Here is a 15,027-nt window from a genome sequence, read left to right as displayed (position 1 = left end):
AAAGTAATTAACATAGGGATAAATAACCAAAAGCAGGATTAAACATTAAATTAAAAAAACATATAATGCTCTTTCAAGGACATTGTCAACTACAGTGAACTTGACTAAAAGTTAGCATCATGCTTGGTTGCAGTGAAATCAAGTTTTGGTCAGTCCTTAACAGCACTTTAGTAAGCAATGCGAATTAGCTTGTACTATTGCTGTATAAGGTGCTGCCCAGTTTCTGGATTCCTGAGTGCAGGACTAGTCATGTAATCACAGGAAGTGTCAGGGCTCAAGTTTAATAGCCAGCAATGAAAGGGGGGGGCGGGGGTTGAGGAAAGGAGGGGAGGGGGTGGAGGGGGAAGAGAGGGAGAGAGAGGAGAGAAGAGGAGGGGGAGGGGAAGAGGGTGGGAGTGCTGCTCTTTGTAGAGTGGTGTGATCTTGATTGGACAAATGACCTTCTCCCACACTGTAGGGATTCTATGAAATGCAATACACAGCTTACTTACAAGAAAATTGTCAAATTCAGGATTTTAAACCAGTCAACAATGGGAAAAAAAGCAAATATTTCCACATCAGTATCATCAGTTACTTGGAGGGAAACATTAATTTGAAGGGGGTGGTGTTCCCATGTATCTGCTGCGCTTATCCTGTGGGTTTAGAAGGCATTGTCCAAAAAACCTTGATGCTAGACATTGTACAGTCATCAACAACATACCCACTTCTGACCACATGATGGAGGGAAAGTAATTATGAACCATCAATAGATGGTGGGCCCCATGATGTTATTTTGAGGGACCCTCTGAAAATGTTTTGGAGCTGAGATGATTGACGTCCATTATTTCCACAACCATCTTCCATTCTGGCAGGTAGGTATCCTCCGAATTTCCACTGACACTAGTTTTGTTAGGGCTTCCTGATGCCACTCAGTCAAATGTGATCTTAATGTCAAGAGCAAGAGCAGTAACTCTCACTTCATCTTTGGTATTGTCAATGTTTGAAACAAGGTTGTAATGAGATCAGGTGCTGAGTAACCGTGACAAAACTCAAGCTGAGCATCCGTGAGCATTTGAGCTAAGCCAGTGCTGTGTTGTTGATAGCATTGTTGGTGATGAATTCAATCACTTTACTGGAGTAGTTGGCTTGTGGTGCAGCAAGTTCTGGAGCACAAGTCTGCAGTACTATTGCCAGAATGTCATCAGTCCGCATAGCCTTTACAGAATCCAGGGCTTTCAGTCACTTCCTGATCATCACATGGAATATATCAAATTGGCTCAAGTTTAGCATCTGTGATGCTGGTAATCTCTGGAAAAGTCCAAGATGTATCAACCTCTCAGCACTACCGACTGAAGGTCGTTCCAAATGCTTCAGCATCATGTTTTGCATTTGTGAATCACAATGAACAATTAAGCAATTCAAAACTGGATGTGACAAGTCTGCAGTGCTTAGATCTGATCTGTTGGTTATGGAATCATTTAACTATCATTACTTGCTACTATTTGTTTGACATGCAAGAAATCTTGTATTGTTGCTTCAGCAGTTTGACATCTCATTTTCAGGTATGCCTGGTACTGTATTAAAAACAAAATGCTGGAGAAATTCAACAGTAAGTTTCTTTGCCCCATCTGACCTAATGATGAGATGACATGGGGTCCAGAGTCAGTGTGACTTTAAGCAGTAATTTATTTATATTCATTCACGACAAGATTAATTGAAAGTCTGAAGTGAAGCTGAATCCTTCTTTGCCAACATCAGCACCAACATCAACATGAATCTGGAATTCTTTCAAGATTCCTTTGTTTTGATTTTTCACCATCTTGCTTACTTCATTGTAGACTTTAAAATTCCACTACAACTTCATTTATCTCAATGGTGCCACATTTACTTTATTTCTTATTTTACTCACTATTTATTCATCAAAATGGAGCATTTTGCCATTCCACAAAGTTCATCAGGGCCAGACAGATTGTTCAACTCTAATTTGAACATAATTCACAAGTTAAAAAAACAAGTGTACTCCATCAACAAGGGAGAACTGATTTTGAAGTTTTCTTACAGCAAGACTAGAAGTTGAAAATGGAAGTTCATATTAAGATTTAAACGAGAGACTTCAAAAAACAACCATCCAATAGAAGAGCAGGGCATCAATGACAGCATCTTCTGAACTTCTGCATGAGTGCAGATCCCAGAAAAGCACTGTCAGCTTCACAGACGTAATGACTGCAGGTATGAGAAACACAAGCAGTTTGCTGTCATTACACACATTGAAGTCCTGATCATTATTGCCAAAAGACACAGAAATAAACTACAAAGACAATCCCAGCTGCTAAAACTTTAAAATGAGAAAATTAGTGAATTTTAATTTTACTTTTTAAAAATATATAACAGGCAACCTAAAGTTTAAAAAATTACTAACAAAATATGACTAAATTGATCGAAGTAAATTATTATATTTACTATTTTAAATACCAGACTACACATTTTAAAAATTGAGAAGTATGGTGAAACTTTCTTATCCAGAAGGGAATAAACCTGCAACCTACATTATATGGGAAATGTTACAGATGTGGATATTGTAAATGTGTCTTAAAAGGTTACTATGAACTTTTTATTTCTTTGTTTTACTAATTTTTTTCTAAGAATATGTACCTAGGTACATGTGTACCCAAGATGACACCGTAAATGGCAACTTGTCAACTTTTCACTGTACAGTCGGTTCTACTTTAACATGTGGTTCTTCAGCGCAAATTGGTTTTAATGCACTTGAAGAATTTAGACCGTTATTTGTAGAGAACAAACTTTCCTTACATGTATTGGCTATAACATAATTCCAGCCCCATTACTTTAAATGGCACAGATATTGCCCAATTTTCTTACAACGTGACATCACACAAGAACACAATTGTCATGTTATATCAGAACCGACTGTACTCACGTGAGTACATGTGGCAATAAAGTTAATTCTAATTGTATTTCCAGTGGCAGAAGACTGAAAGATAATGAGAAAGTAGATAAATCAGATGGAACAATGATGGGGTAAGTTTATTGGAGCCAATGGATAGATAGACATCTGAAATTAGAGTATAAGTAGACCAACTGACCCTTGTGTCTGTCTGCCATTAAACACCATTCTGGATTAGACGGGTGCTGGAAAAGCACAGCAGTTTAGGCAGCATCTGAGGAGCAGGAAAATCTACGTTTCGGGCAAAAGCCCTTCATCAGGAATACAGGGAGAGTGCCTGAAGGGTGGAGAGATAAATGAGAGGGTGGGGGTGGGGAGAAAGTAGCATAGAGTACAATAAGTGAGTGGGGGTGGAGATCACGGTGATAAGTGAGGGAGGAGGGTGGGGGGGGAAGGTAGAAAAGAGTACAATGGCTGAATGGGAGTGGGATGAAGGTGACAGGTCAGAGACGAGGGTGGAGTGGATAGGTGGATAGGCAGGTAGGACAAGTCATGGGGACAGTGCTGAGCTCGAAGTTTGGAACTGGGGTGAGGTGGGGGAAGGGGAAAATTAGGAAACTGGTGAAGTCCACATTGATGCCCTGGGGTCTGAGGTAGAAGATGAATGGACTTCCTCCAGGTGTCGGGTGGTGAGGGAGCAGCGAAGGAGGCCCAGGACCTCCATGTCCTCGGCTGAGTGGGAGGGGGAGTTGAAATGTTGGGCCACAGGGCGGTGTGGTTGATTGGTGCGGGTGTCCCGGAGATGTTCCCTAAAGCGCTCTGCTAGGATTTGGTTTATGTGAAAGTTGTGAGGGTGGAAGTTGAGCACCAGGGGGATTCTGTCCTTGTTACGGTTGGAGGGGTGTGGTCTGAGGGCGGAGGTGCGGGATGTGGAAGAGATGCGTTGGAGGATGTCTTTAACCACGTGGGAAGCGAAATTGCGGTCTCTAAAGAAGGAGGCCATCTGGTGTGTTCTATGGTGGAACTGGCCCTCCTGGGAGCAGATACGGTGGAGGCGGAGGAATTGGGAATACAGGATGACATTTTTGCAGGAGGCAGGGTGGGAAGAGGTATAATCCAGGTAGCTGTGGGAGTCGGTGGGTTTGTAAAAAATGTCAGTGTCAAGTCGGTCATCATTAATGGAGATGGAGAGGTCCAGGAAGGGGAGGGAGGTGTCAGAGATGGTCCAGGTAAATGTAAGGTCAGGGTGGAATGTGTTGGTGAAGTTGATGAATTGCTCAACCTCCTCGCGGGAGTATGAGGTGGCGCCAATGCAGTCATCAATGTAGCAAAGGAAGAGGTGGGAGTGGTGCCGGTGTAACTACGGAAGATGGATTGTTTCTACGTAGCCAACAAAGAGACAGGCATAGCTGGGGCCCATACAGGTGTCCATGGCTACCCCTTTGATCTGGAGGAAGTGGGGGGATTCGAAGGAGAAACTGTTGAGGGTGAGGACCAGTTTGGCCAAACGAATGAGTGTGTCAGTGGAAGGGTACTGTTGGGGACGTCGGGAGAGGAAGAAATGGAGAGCTTGGAGGCCCTGGTCATGGCGGATGGAGATGTAGAGGGATTGGATATCCATGGTGAAGAAGAGGCGTTGGGGGCCAGGGAAACGGAAGTCTTGGAGGAGGTGGAGGGCATAGGTGGTGTCTCGAACGTATGTGGGGAGTTCCTGGACTAGGGGGGATAGGACAGTGTCGAGGTAGGTAGAGATGAGTTCAGTGGGGCAGGAGCATGGTGAGACAATGGGTCGGCCAGGGTGGTCAGGCTTGTGGATCTTGGGAAGGAGGTAGAACCGGGCAGTGTGGGGTTCCTGGTCTATGAGGTTGGAAGCTGTGGGTGGGAGATCTCCTGAGGTGATGAGGTTCTGTATGGTCTGGGAGATGTTGGTTTGGTGATCGGGGGTGGTAGGAGGAGGTGTCCTCGAGTTGGCGTCTGGCTTTGGCGTCTGACTTCAGCGATGTGGAGGTCAGTGCACCAGACTACCACTGCACCCCCTTTATCCGCTAACTTGATGGTGAGGTCGGGATTGGAGCAGAGGGAGTGGAGGGCAGCACGTTGTAAGGGTGAGAGGTCGGAGTGGGGTAGACAGGTTGAAGCGGTTAACATCCCAATGGCAGTTGGAAATGAAGAGGTCGAGGGCAGGTAATAGGCCAGCACGGGGTGTCCAGGTGGATGGTGTGTGTTGGAGGCTGGCGAAGTGTTCCTCGGAAGGTGGGCGGGAGTCCTGATTGTAAAAGTAAGCTCGGAGGCGGAGGAAGAAGTGTTCGACATCACGGCGTGTATTAAATTCATTGATGCATGGGCAGAGGGGGATGAAGGTGAGTCCTTTGCCATTAAACAAGATCCTGGCTGAACTGGTTGATCTGTTTTTAATTCCACAGTTCTATCTACTCCCTATAACCTTTGATTTTCTTTAAAAAAAAAGTACCTCTGTCATAAGAATATCTACTCACCATGCCTCCACTGTCTTCTGAAGTAGCAAGGCCTAAAGTTGCACACCCTCAGAAAAAATTATTTCCTTGTCCTGAAAGCCATTCTTTTTGGATGCCTGTCCTGAAAGGTCAACTCAATTTTAAAACAGTGCCCATTAGTTTTGGACTGACTCAGTAAAGGAAACATTTTACCATGTCCACCTCACCTCCAGATCTTAAAAGGTCTTCTACGTTTGACTGCTGCAGTTCTAACTTGCACGGAATTCTATTTGGTTATTTTATAATAGATAAGTAACAACATTTAAAAAAAAAATTAAATGAATTCACACTTACAGTACCTAATATTGAGCTTCTGCAGTTTTGACAGCTGTCCAATTGCACAAGGTAGGGAACTCAGGAGGTTATCATGGACCTGAAATCATTTGTTCTAAGTCAATAATATGATCTATTGATAAAAATCTGTTATACAGCATATTATTTCATTGAATGCATTTATGATGTACTTTTTTCCTTAACTAAACATGCATTTTAAGTTGTCTGATTGAGGAACATTTTTCCTTGAAGTGTGAATTAGTCATCAATAAAATGATAGATAAAAACATCCTACTGGAATCCAGCTTAAAAGAATTGACATTTAAGAAAGAAATACAGTCAAAACTCAATTCCCTTTTCATTCTAATGGAAAAAAAACAAGGTTTCTCGTGAGTCTTTTACTGAACTTGTTGTATGGTAGAAACATTCACCATGATTTCAATGGTTCCCTTGAATAGAAATCTCTATCAAATTTTTGACGATACATATTTTATTATATGTTTTTCCCCCCATCTTGGAAGCAATAAAAGTTTCTTATCCCAAACCATCCTCATTGCCAAAGTAGTACAGCTGTCCGGAAAGTACAAGATTTCATACTTTAAATTTAAAACTGGTACCTTCAATTCCTAGTTGCAGGCAAAAGCGATTACTTAGCTACAACAGTGTTTTCTTATGCAAATGTCTTTTGGAAACAGTTAAATTGTTACGAATTCTGAAACTGAGTTTATGCTTTTTTTTAAACTTGATTATATTTTTCTGTATTAAATTCTTTCAGACGAGTTTTAAAGTAAAGTTACATTCATAATTGATTGGTTTGTCTCCAGTTAGGAATATAAGAACAAGAGTAGGCCATTCAGCCTGTCAAGCCTGTTCCACCATTCAATAAGATTGTAGCTGATGAGTGGCCAAACTCCACATACCTGCCTTTGGCCCACATCCCTTAAAACCTTTGCTTAACAAAATTTTAATCTGAGATAGATAAATTTAACAATGGTATCTGCATCCATTTGTTGAAGACTGTTCCAAACAGCTACCACTGTGTGTGTAGAAATGCTTCCCAACATCTCTCCGAACGGTCTGGCCCTAATTCTCAGACTATGCTCCCTAATTCTGGAAGCCACACTAGTGGAAAAAGTCTATCTTTATCTACTTTGTCCTTTCCTGTTCTTATCTTGAAGACTTCAAATCACATCAACCCTAAACCTTCTAAATTCTAGAGAAAACAGGTCTAATTTGTAAAGTCTATCCTCCTAACTTAACCCCTGAACTCCAGGTATCATTCTTGTAAACCTGCATTGTACTCCCTCCAAGGCCAATACATCCTTTCTAAGGTGTAGTGCTCAGATCTGCTCACAGTACTCCAAGTGAAGTCTAACCAGGATTTGCATAGCTGCAGCTTAACTTCTGCGTCCATATACTCCAGTCCTCTAAAGGCCAGTATTCTTGATTATTTTCTGCACCTGTCATGGTATTTTAAAAGATTATGCACCTAAACCCACAAGTCTTTTTGGACATTCACTGTATTTAACTTCAGACATCTAGAGAGTATTCTGTTCTATCCTTTTTAAATCCAAAATGGATAACCTCATACTTGTTTACATTGAAATTCATCTGTCATACAGTTGCCTACTCACCTACTCTATCAATATTCCTTTGTAAATTTTTTGCTATGATCTACATTATCTATAATGCCACCTAAATTTATGTCATCAGTATATTTGGATATATGATATTGTATGCCATCACCCAAGTTGTTAATAAATAATGCAAACCACTGAGGCCCCAACACAAATCCTTTGGGATACCAGTCACATCCTGCCAATTTGAATATCTACTCATTATCCTTAGTTCCAGTTGTCTTCCATTCAACTAATTTCGGAATTGTCAGTAATTAGCCCTCACTTCCTTGGGTTTCTACCTTACTGAAAGTCTCTTATGTGGACTTTATCAAATGCCTTCTGGATGCCCATTATAAACAACATCCACAATTATTCTTCTGTCCAATATCTTAATCACCTCAGATGGAAACCGTCAGGTCCATTTCCGTTTCATTAAATTCCTCAGTATTAATACTTTACCTATATTAATTTTATTCAGTTTCCATCCCAATAATCCACGATAATTTTCTTCAGGACTTAGAGTCAGTGTCATACAGCACAGAAACAGACCCTTCTCTCCAACCAGTCCACACCGAACATAATCCCAAACAAAACTAGTCCCACCTGCCTGCTCCTGACTCATAGCCCTCCAAATCTTTCTGTTCATGTACTCATCCAAGTGAGTTTTAAATATTGTAACTGTGACTGCATCCACCACCTGCTCAGGAAGTTCATTACACATACGAACCACTCGCTGTAAAAAATTGTCCCCTCATGCCTTCTTAAAATATCTCTCCTTTCACCTTAAAAATATGTCCCCTAATCTTGAAATCCACCATCCTAGGGAAAAGACACCTCCCATTAACCCTATATATATATCCCTCATGGTTTTATAAACCTCTACATGGTCAACTCAAACTCCAATGCTTCAGTGAAAAAAGTTCGAGACAAAAGACAGGCAGGAGGCTGAAACCCAGGCAGCATCAGGAGGTGCAGAGGTCAACGTTTCAGGTGTAACCCTTCTTCAGGACTGGGGGTGGGTATGCGGGGGTGTTAAAGTTCAGATTTGAGATGGCTCAGAGAATCCCTTTTGGACTCAGACTTGTAAGCTTCTCTTGGTTCATCCGGAGATCATACTCTTTAGTAGTCTGGAATAAAAATCTCTTATATATAGTTTATTTAATTTTAGTCACCCAAATAGCATCACTGTTACAACATAACACTGATACCTATAAGTCAGACTAGTTTCTAAAACCGAGGAGAATAAAGTACCAGCTCTTCCTTTAAGAGCACTCAATATCTCCCTCTTTGCTGTTTATTTGTGAAGCAGAGATTATTTGAATACAGCGACAAGCCTGGCAGGTATCTAGCATACTTTGCCAGAAAGTAAAAGGCTCCTCAATCCATTACGTCTATTAGAGAGTGCGCTAGTACCCTGACTTGTGATCGTAAAAAGATCAATGCAGCCTTTAGAAAGTTCTATTTCTAACTGTATAAGTCGCAGGACTGTGAGGATAGAACGAGGAAGACGGAGTCTTTTTTAAAAAATCTGGCCCTCCCGAGCCTAACCTCGGAGCAGGTGTCGTTCTTGAAAGCCCCCCGGCAACCCAAGAAGTACAGGAGGTGGTGAGGCAGCTCCAGAGCAGCAAAGCACCCATACCAGACGGATTCCAGGCTGAGTTCTATAAAGACTTTATAGGGGAATTGGTTGGGCCACTTATAAATATGTATAATTATTCACACAATCAGGGTTGCCTCCCGTCTTCTCGGAGAGAAACAAATATTTCTCCCATTCTTAAGAAAGGAAAGGCCCCAGATGACTGCTCTTCATACAGAGCCATATTCTTGTTGAATGTGGATTTTAAAATTCTCTCAAAAATGTTGGCATTAAGACTGGAGAGGATTTTACCATTCATTATAAAAGAGGATCAGATGGGGTTTATAAAGGGTCGCACGTCAACTAATAACATTAGGTGAGTCTTAAATATGGTACCAGCCTGCCAGCAGGGAGCGATAATGGGATTAGTTGTCTCCCTTGATGCAGAGAAGGCATTCGATCGGTTAGAATGGCCATATCTCTTTTATATGCTGGAACGGTTTGGTGTTGGAGAGGTCTTTACTAAATGGGTTACAGTATTATATAAGGATCCCAAAACAGCGGTGATTACCAACGGTGTAAGTTCGGATAGCTTTAATGTTGGCAGAGGCTGTCATCAGAGATGCCCTCTCTCACCACTATTATTTAAGCTAGTGATTGAGCTGCTGGTGGAAGCTATACGAACTGACCCTAACATAACGTCTCCGGAGGTTGGATCGGGTAAGCACAAAATCACTCTCTATGCTGATGACTTCCTCCTTTTCTTAAAATGATCCACTGACATCTGTGCCCCGCTTAATTCAAGTGGTTTACTGATTTGGTATGGTCTCAGGTTACAAAATCAATTTTATGAAATTGGAGGCTATGCCGCTGGGAGGTCTTACCAGCATATCCAATTTTCCAAATGGATCCCATTTCCCCTTTCAGTAGTCACTGGGAGGTTTTCTTTACTTAGGTATTTTTATTACTCCGACATTTGGTCAGCTATATAAAGCCAACTATACAAAACTTATTAGAGAAAATATGAAAGGACCTTCAACACTGGGAAGATTTCCCGATATCCTGGCTAGGTAGAATAGCCTTGGCTAAGATGAATATTCTACCTCGCCTTTTATACTCTATGAGAATGCTCCCCTTGATGCTGCCGAGACAGGCTCTGCGTAAGCTCTATGGTTGGCTCGGCTCCTTCATTTGGGATCATAGATGGCCCCTTATTAAATTAGAAAAGCTGCAGCTTCCACAAAGGAGGGATGGGCTGGATTTTCCGGATTTCAAGAGGTACCAATTGAGCTCTCTGTTATCTTACGTAGCTGATTGATTGTGGTTCACAAGAGACCCAGTCTGTTTAGATATTGAGACCTCCCAAGCAAAATGTCCCCTCATCAATCTACTATTTATGGACAATATGAGAGTTATTACGAATCATTGTAAAAATCCTACTGTATTAAATACAATCAAAGCTTGGAGGATAATGTGACAGGATAAGGGTAACCGACAAAAAACCTTCCCTTATACCCCTATAGTGGGAATGTTGGGATTCCAGCCAGGGCTGACTGATGCTGTGTTCATAATCTGGAGTCCATAGGTATCTCCTGTTTGGGAGATCTGTTCGATTGGGAGGTCATGATGTCCTTCAAACAGCTGTGTCAAAAGTTTGGGCTGCCTAGCAAGGACCTTTCTCGATAGTTTCAAATACAAGACTTCATACAAAAGAAGACCACATTGATAATTAATCCTTATAAATCAGATATGGAAAGGAGAGTGCTTCAGCCAATGGGTTCGCCCTCGGTCAGTACTCTCTACCACTTACTACGTAATAAGGTATCGAAGGACATGAAACAGTTACATAAAACTTGGAGTTAAGAAGTTGGGATGGAAATCTCCTTAGAGATGTGGGAGAATGTCTGAGAAAAACGCTAGGAAGATCTCTATCTGTAACTGAACTCAGGCTATCCAATTGAAGATACTTCATAGGGCTCACATGGCACCAGAGAGATTTGCAAAGTTCAAGGCAGAAGCATATCCAATGTGCCCTAAATGCAAAATAGAAGTTGGTACCCTCACACATTGTCTGTGGACATACCATAAGATCCGCAGATATTGGGACAGCGTATGGCAAAGATTTTGGGTACGGAGATTGGGTTGGACCCAGTGTCTCTACTTTTGGGCTCCCCAAATTTCCCCTCTTTGGAGGCATCCGGGAGGAAATTATTCACTAAACTTTCCTTTTGTGCGAGGAAAAACATCTTAGTGAATTGGGTATCCGAAGGTACCCCAGGACTTTCAAATTGGCATAGGATAGTCATGGAATATATCCCCCTTGACTTCCTTACGAATATGGTGCACCAAAAAAACTGAATTATTTTATAGAACATGGCAGCCCTTTTGAACTACATTGACGCAGATATATTGGCCATATTGTTCAGGGCCAAGGCTTAGCCATGGGGATGGTTCTGGCTGGTTCGGGGGCTCCCGGGAGAAGGAATCCCGTATAAATACAGGCTGTATTATAACTTGATATAAATTTAGTTTGAATATGTATCTAGTTATTTATTTACTTATTTATTTTATTTTCTCTTTTTTTTAAATTGTCAATAATGTACAATATCCTATTTTGTGTTTTGGTAGTTTGTAGAATAGATTAGTAGTTTTTCAAATTTTATATTGGTGCTGTTATTATATTGTAAAGTGGAATACACTATTTTGTACTATTTTTTGTAAATTTGTAAAAAATCTCAAAAATCTTTTTTTTTCAAGAAAGAAAAAGACAGCTTGTTTGCAGCAATAAGGGAAGTAGCCTGAGAGAGCTCTTAGGGGTAAGAGCTGGCGCAGCTACTCTGCTAAAGGCTTTAAAACCTTAGCTCAAGCCTAGCTTGTAGGTATCTGTTATCCTATAACATTTAATTACCAATGGTATCAAGGTGATCATTTAAACTAAGCTGTCTGTAACAGTTTTATATTTCAGACTGCCTCAGAGTACGATATCCGGGACGAACCAAGAAAGGCTACAGGTCGAGTCCATCAGGGATTCCCTGAGCCGTCTCAAATAACTATAACAGGGGGAATTAAAATGGGCGGTTCCAGCCTATCCAACCTTTCTTTATAACTCAAACCTTCCTAACCTGACATCACCCTGATAGTCTCTTCTGAACGTTCTATAGCTTAATGATATCCTTTCACCATAACTGCTAATTCCTTTATTGTTCAAAAAATTACTTATTGAGGAAGCCTCAACCACTTCACTGAGAAGGGAATTCCATAGATTCCATCTTGAATATGGTTATTAAATTTATCATTCAAACGCACATTCTAAAAGATCATCCTGGAAGTGCTTTAATAGGGAAATGTTTTCCCCATTCCCCCTCACAATAGATGTTGGTTTAACTAGAGCAAGACAACTGCAGCTCAAAATTAAGTTTAAAAAAAAATCTACTTTAGTTCTAGTAGGATAGTGCAGTACTACAGTAGGGACACTAAGATCCATTTTTCTAAGTAATAGACAAATATAACCACATATTCTGTACATACTGCATTCAATTCTAACATCAACACCTTAATTATTTTCAATGCTCTATTAGAGTTATATTTACATCAAGCACTGTGAGGGCTGGTAGGAGCTGAATATCCTCCGATAAGCACTGCAGTTTGTTCGATGCCAAGATAAGTTTAGTTAAATCTGTCTGATCCCACCATCGGTCACTTGCAGTAAAGGAGACATTCAAGTGGGATTCCTCTGGAGGGTCCACATTTATCCGCCATACGCTCTGGGGCACTAAATTAAAATACAGGAGATTTGACAAATAGCAATTACAACAGTTTAATTCTGAACAGTCACACACATTGGGTTTTTTCATAATAATGCATCCGCACAAGTGGTGGAAATGAAACAATGCATTTTTAGATCACATCTTTGCATTTAACAAAGATCATAAAAATAAGTACCATTTAAAACTAGCCTTAAAATTAGTGAAAAACCTTAAAAGGGCTATACCATCATCCAAGTAAGATGGAGTGCTTATGAAATGAAAATTCATTCCAAATTTAGACACTAGACAAGCATCTCCTTATTAGCAGCATTATTACAGACATGTTTGATGAAGAAATTATCTAAGTTTTAGATTTACACTGTGATGCCTACACATTTTGACATAGTACACCATAAATTAGCTGACTGACACTCCACTGGTAGCAAACAAGCATTAATCCAAATATCCACCTTTACATTTCCAAATGAGAGTAGCCCTTACAGGAACAGAAAAAATGCATTTTTTTAGCATCTTTTTACATACATCCTAAAGTGTTCAGTAGCCAATGAAATACTTTGGAGAAAGTGAGGACGGCAGATGCTGGAGATCGGAGTCGAGAGTGTGGTGCTGGAAAAGCACAGCCAGTCAGGAAGCATCCGAGGACCAGGAGAATTGACGTTTCGGGCATCAGGAATGAGGCTTGTGGGTCGGGGCTGAGAGATAGATAGGAAGGGGTGGGGTTGGGGCAAGTAGCTGGGAAAGCGATAGGTGGATAACAGTGAGGGAGAAGGTGATAGATCAGAGAGGGCAGTGATGGATGGGTCTGGAGGGTGGGGCCAAGTTGGAGGCCTGGGACTGGGATAAGGATAATGGGGGTGGGGAGATGAAGAAGCTGTTGAAATCCATATTTATCCCATGTGGTTGCAGGGTCCCAAGGCGAAATATGAGGCGTTCCTCCTCCAGGTGTCAGGTTGTAATGGTTTGGTGGTGGAGGCGGCTCAGGACCTGCATGTCCTTGGCAGAGTAGGAGCAGGAGCTGGAGCTGAAGTGTTCAGCCACAGGGCGGTGGTTGGTGCAGTGTCCCAGAGATGTTCTCTGAAACGATCTGCAAGAAAGTGTCTTGTCTCCCAGATGTAGAGGAGGCCACACCAGGTGCAATGGACACAATAGATGACATTTGTAAAATACTTTGTCAGTTATAGAAAATATGGCAATCACTTTTCACTAGGATGGCCAAGTAATCAGTTTTTTTGGTGTGACATCAGTGAAGTAGAAACATTTGGCCAGAACAGGGGATAACTCTGCAACAATCTCTGAATTAGGCTGTCATGCTTTCTTAACCCTACCCCAAAGAAGACAGAACCATGGTTTAGCATCTTACCCGAAGGCTGCTTCATTTGTTCTATAATATGAAGTAGCAGCAGCCAAAGATTTTCAGACTCAAGTATCTTGAGAACCACTTAATCTATAATCACCTCACTCGGTGTTTGAGCGCAACCATGGATCCGCAATTAAGACTTTACTGGACTTGAAAGTAGCTTATTTGGATGCCCTCTGCTACAAACGCTCAACCATCTTTTACAAACAAATACTGTTCTTTTTAAATTAACCATACGAGTATCGTCAAGCAATGTATACGTACTCAAATAACATTTCAATCTACAAGAAAAAAAACAATTGAATTTAAACAAGTGGGTTTTGAACAGTGTGCATAAACATCACTCACTTGTAAATACAATGGTGAGGGCAAAGAAATGTTGTATCGTATCACGACAATGTTCACCCTCCCTATAAGAAGTAGCCGAGTGGGTAAGAGGCCGATTTCGCTGCGGACTTACTTACCTTCACTCAACTCTCTGTTGGAAAGGTTCAGCTGTCCACTTTTCCTGGCCGTTTTAATTAAGCCAGCAGGCACAGGCGCCTCGGTTGCCCGAGGTTGAAATGCTGAGCCTGGCCTGCGATTAGCAAACTTGCTGCCCTCCCTTCGAGACATTGAGAGTCGAAGACGGCGCCGTGACTGCCCAGCAAACACCGTTCAGAGGCCGGCGACAGGCCGCGGCCGCACCAACCGCCCTCGTTCTTGCGCGCGCGAGGGAAAGCGAGAGCTCGTTGAAGCGGTCCACCCCCTCACTGCAAATCCCCGCCCAAACACTACTGGTGATGTTTTGTGTGCAGACAAAATTATGGCAGAGTTGGCGCAACTCCCAAGAGACCGCTGTTTTTTTTAGGAAGGATTACATCGTCTTTGTTTTCGAATGCCTCGGTATTCTGTAAGCTTAACCAGCCGAGTGAGGCAAGCATTGTACCTGCTACAGGAGCAAGTAGGAATAAAGAAGAGGGGTCTCTGCAAAGTTTTTACCATTATGCTAAAGTGACGGGCTCAAATTGTAGATTATGGTATCAAAATTTACAAAGA

General features: G+C 41.6%; 1 protein-coding gene across 2 annotated transcripts in view; it reads right to left on the bottom strand.

Moving 5' to 3' along the window:
* The window catches only part of lrrc40 (leucine rich repeat containing 40), a 66,480-nt gene extending 51,719 nt beyond the window's left edge, over positions 1-14,761 (bottom strand). The window contains exons 1-3 of one of the 2 annotated variants that reach the window (XM_087990662.1): positions 14,454-14,761; positions 12,456-12,637; positions 5,697-5,770 (exon numbers count right to left, since the gene is read on the bottom strand). In XM_087990662.1, the coding sequence (XP_087846788.1) occupies positions 5,697-5,770; positions 12,456-12,637; positions 14,454-14,604 (407 nt within the window). In that variant the 5' untranslated portion in view covers positions 14,605-14,761. The remainder of the gene's footprint in view (positions 1-5,696; positions 5,771-12,455; positions 12,638-14,453) is intronic. The other variant, XM_087990661.1, reaches the window with a different exon arrangement.
* Positions 14,762-15,027: the final 266 nt, after the last annotated feature.

The sequence above is a fragment of the Chiloscyllium plagiosum genome, unplaced genomic scaffold, assembly GCF_037043375.1.
Source record: "Chiloscyllium plagiosum isolate Xiang-an unplaced genomic scaffold, Cpla_swu_hap1 HiC_scaffold_9, whole genome shotgun sequence".
Classification (NCBI taxonomy): Eukaryota; Metazoa; Chordata; class Chondrichthyes; order Orectolobiformes; family Hemiscylliidae; genus Chiloscyllium; species Chiloscyllium plagiosum.
This window is presented reverse-complemented; position numbering and strand designations above follow the sequence as displayed.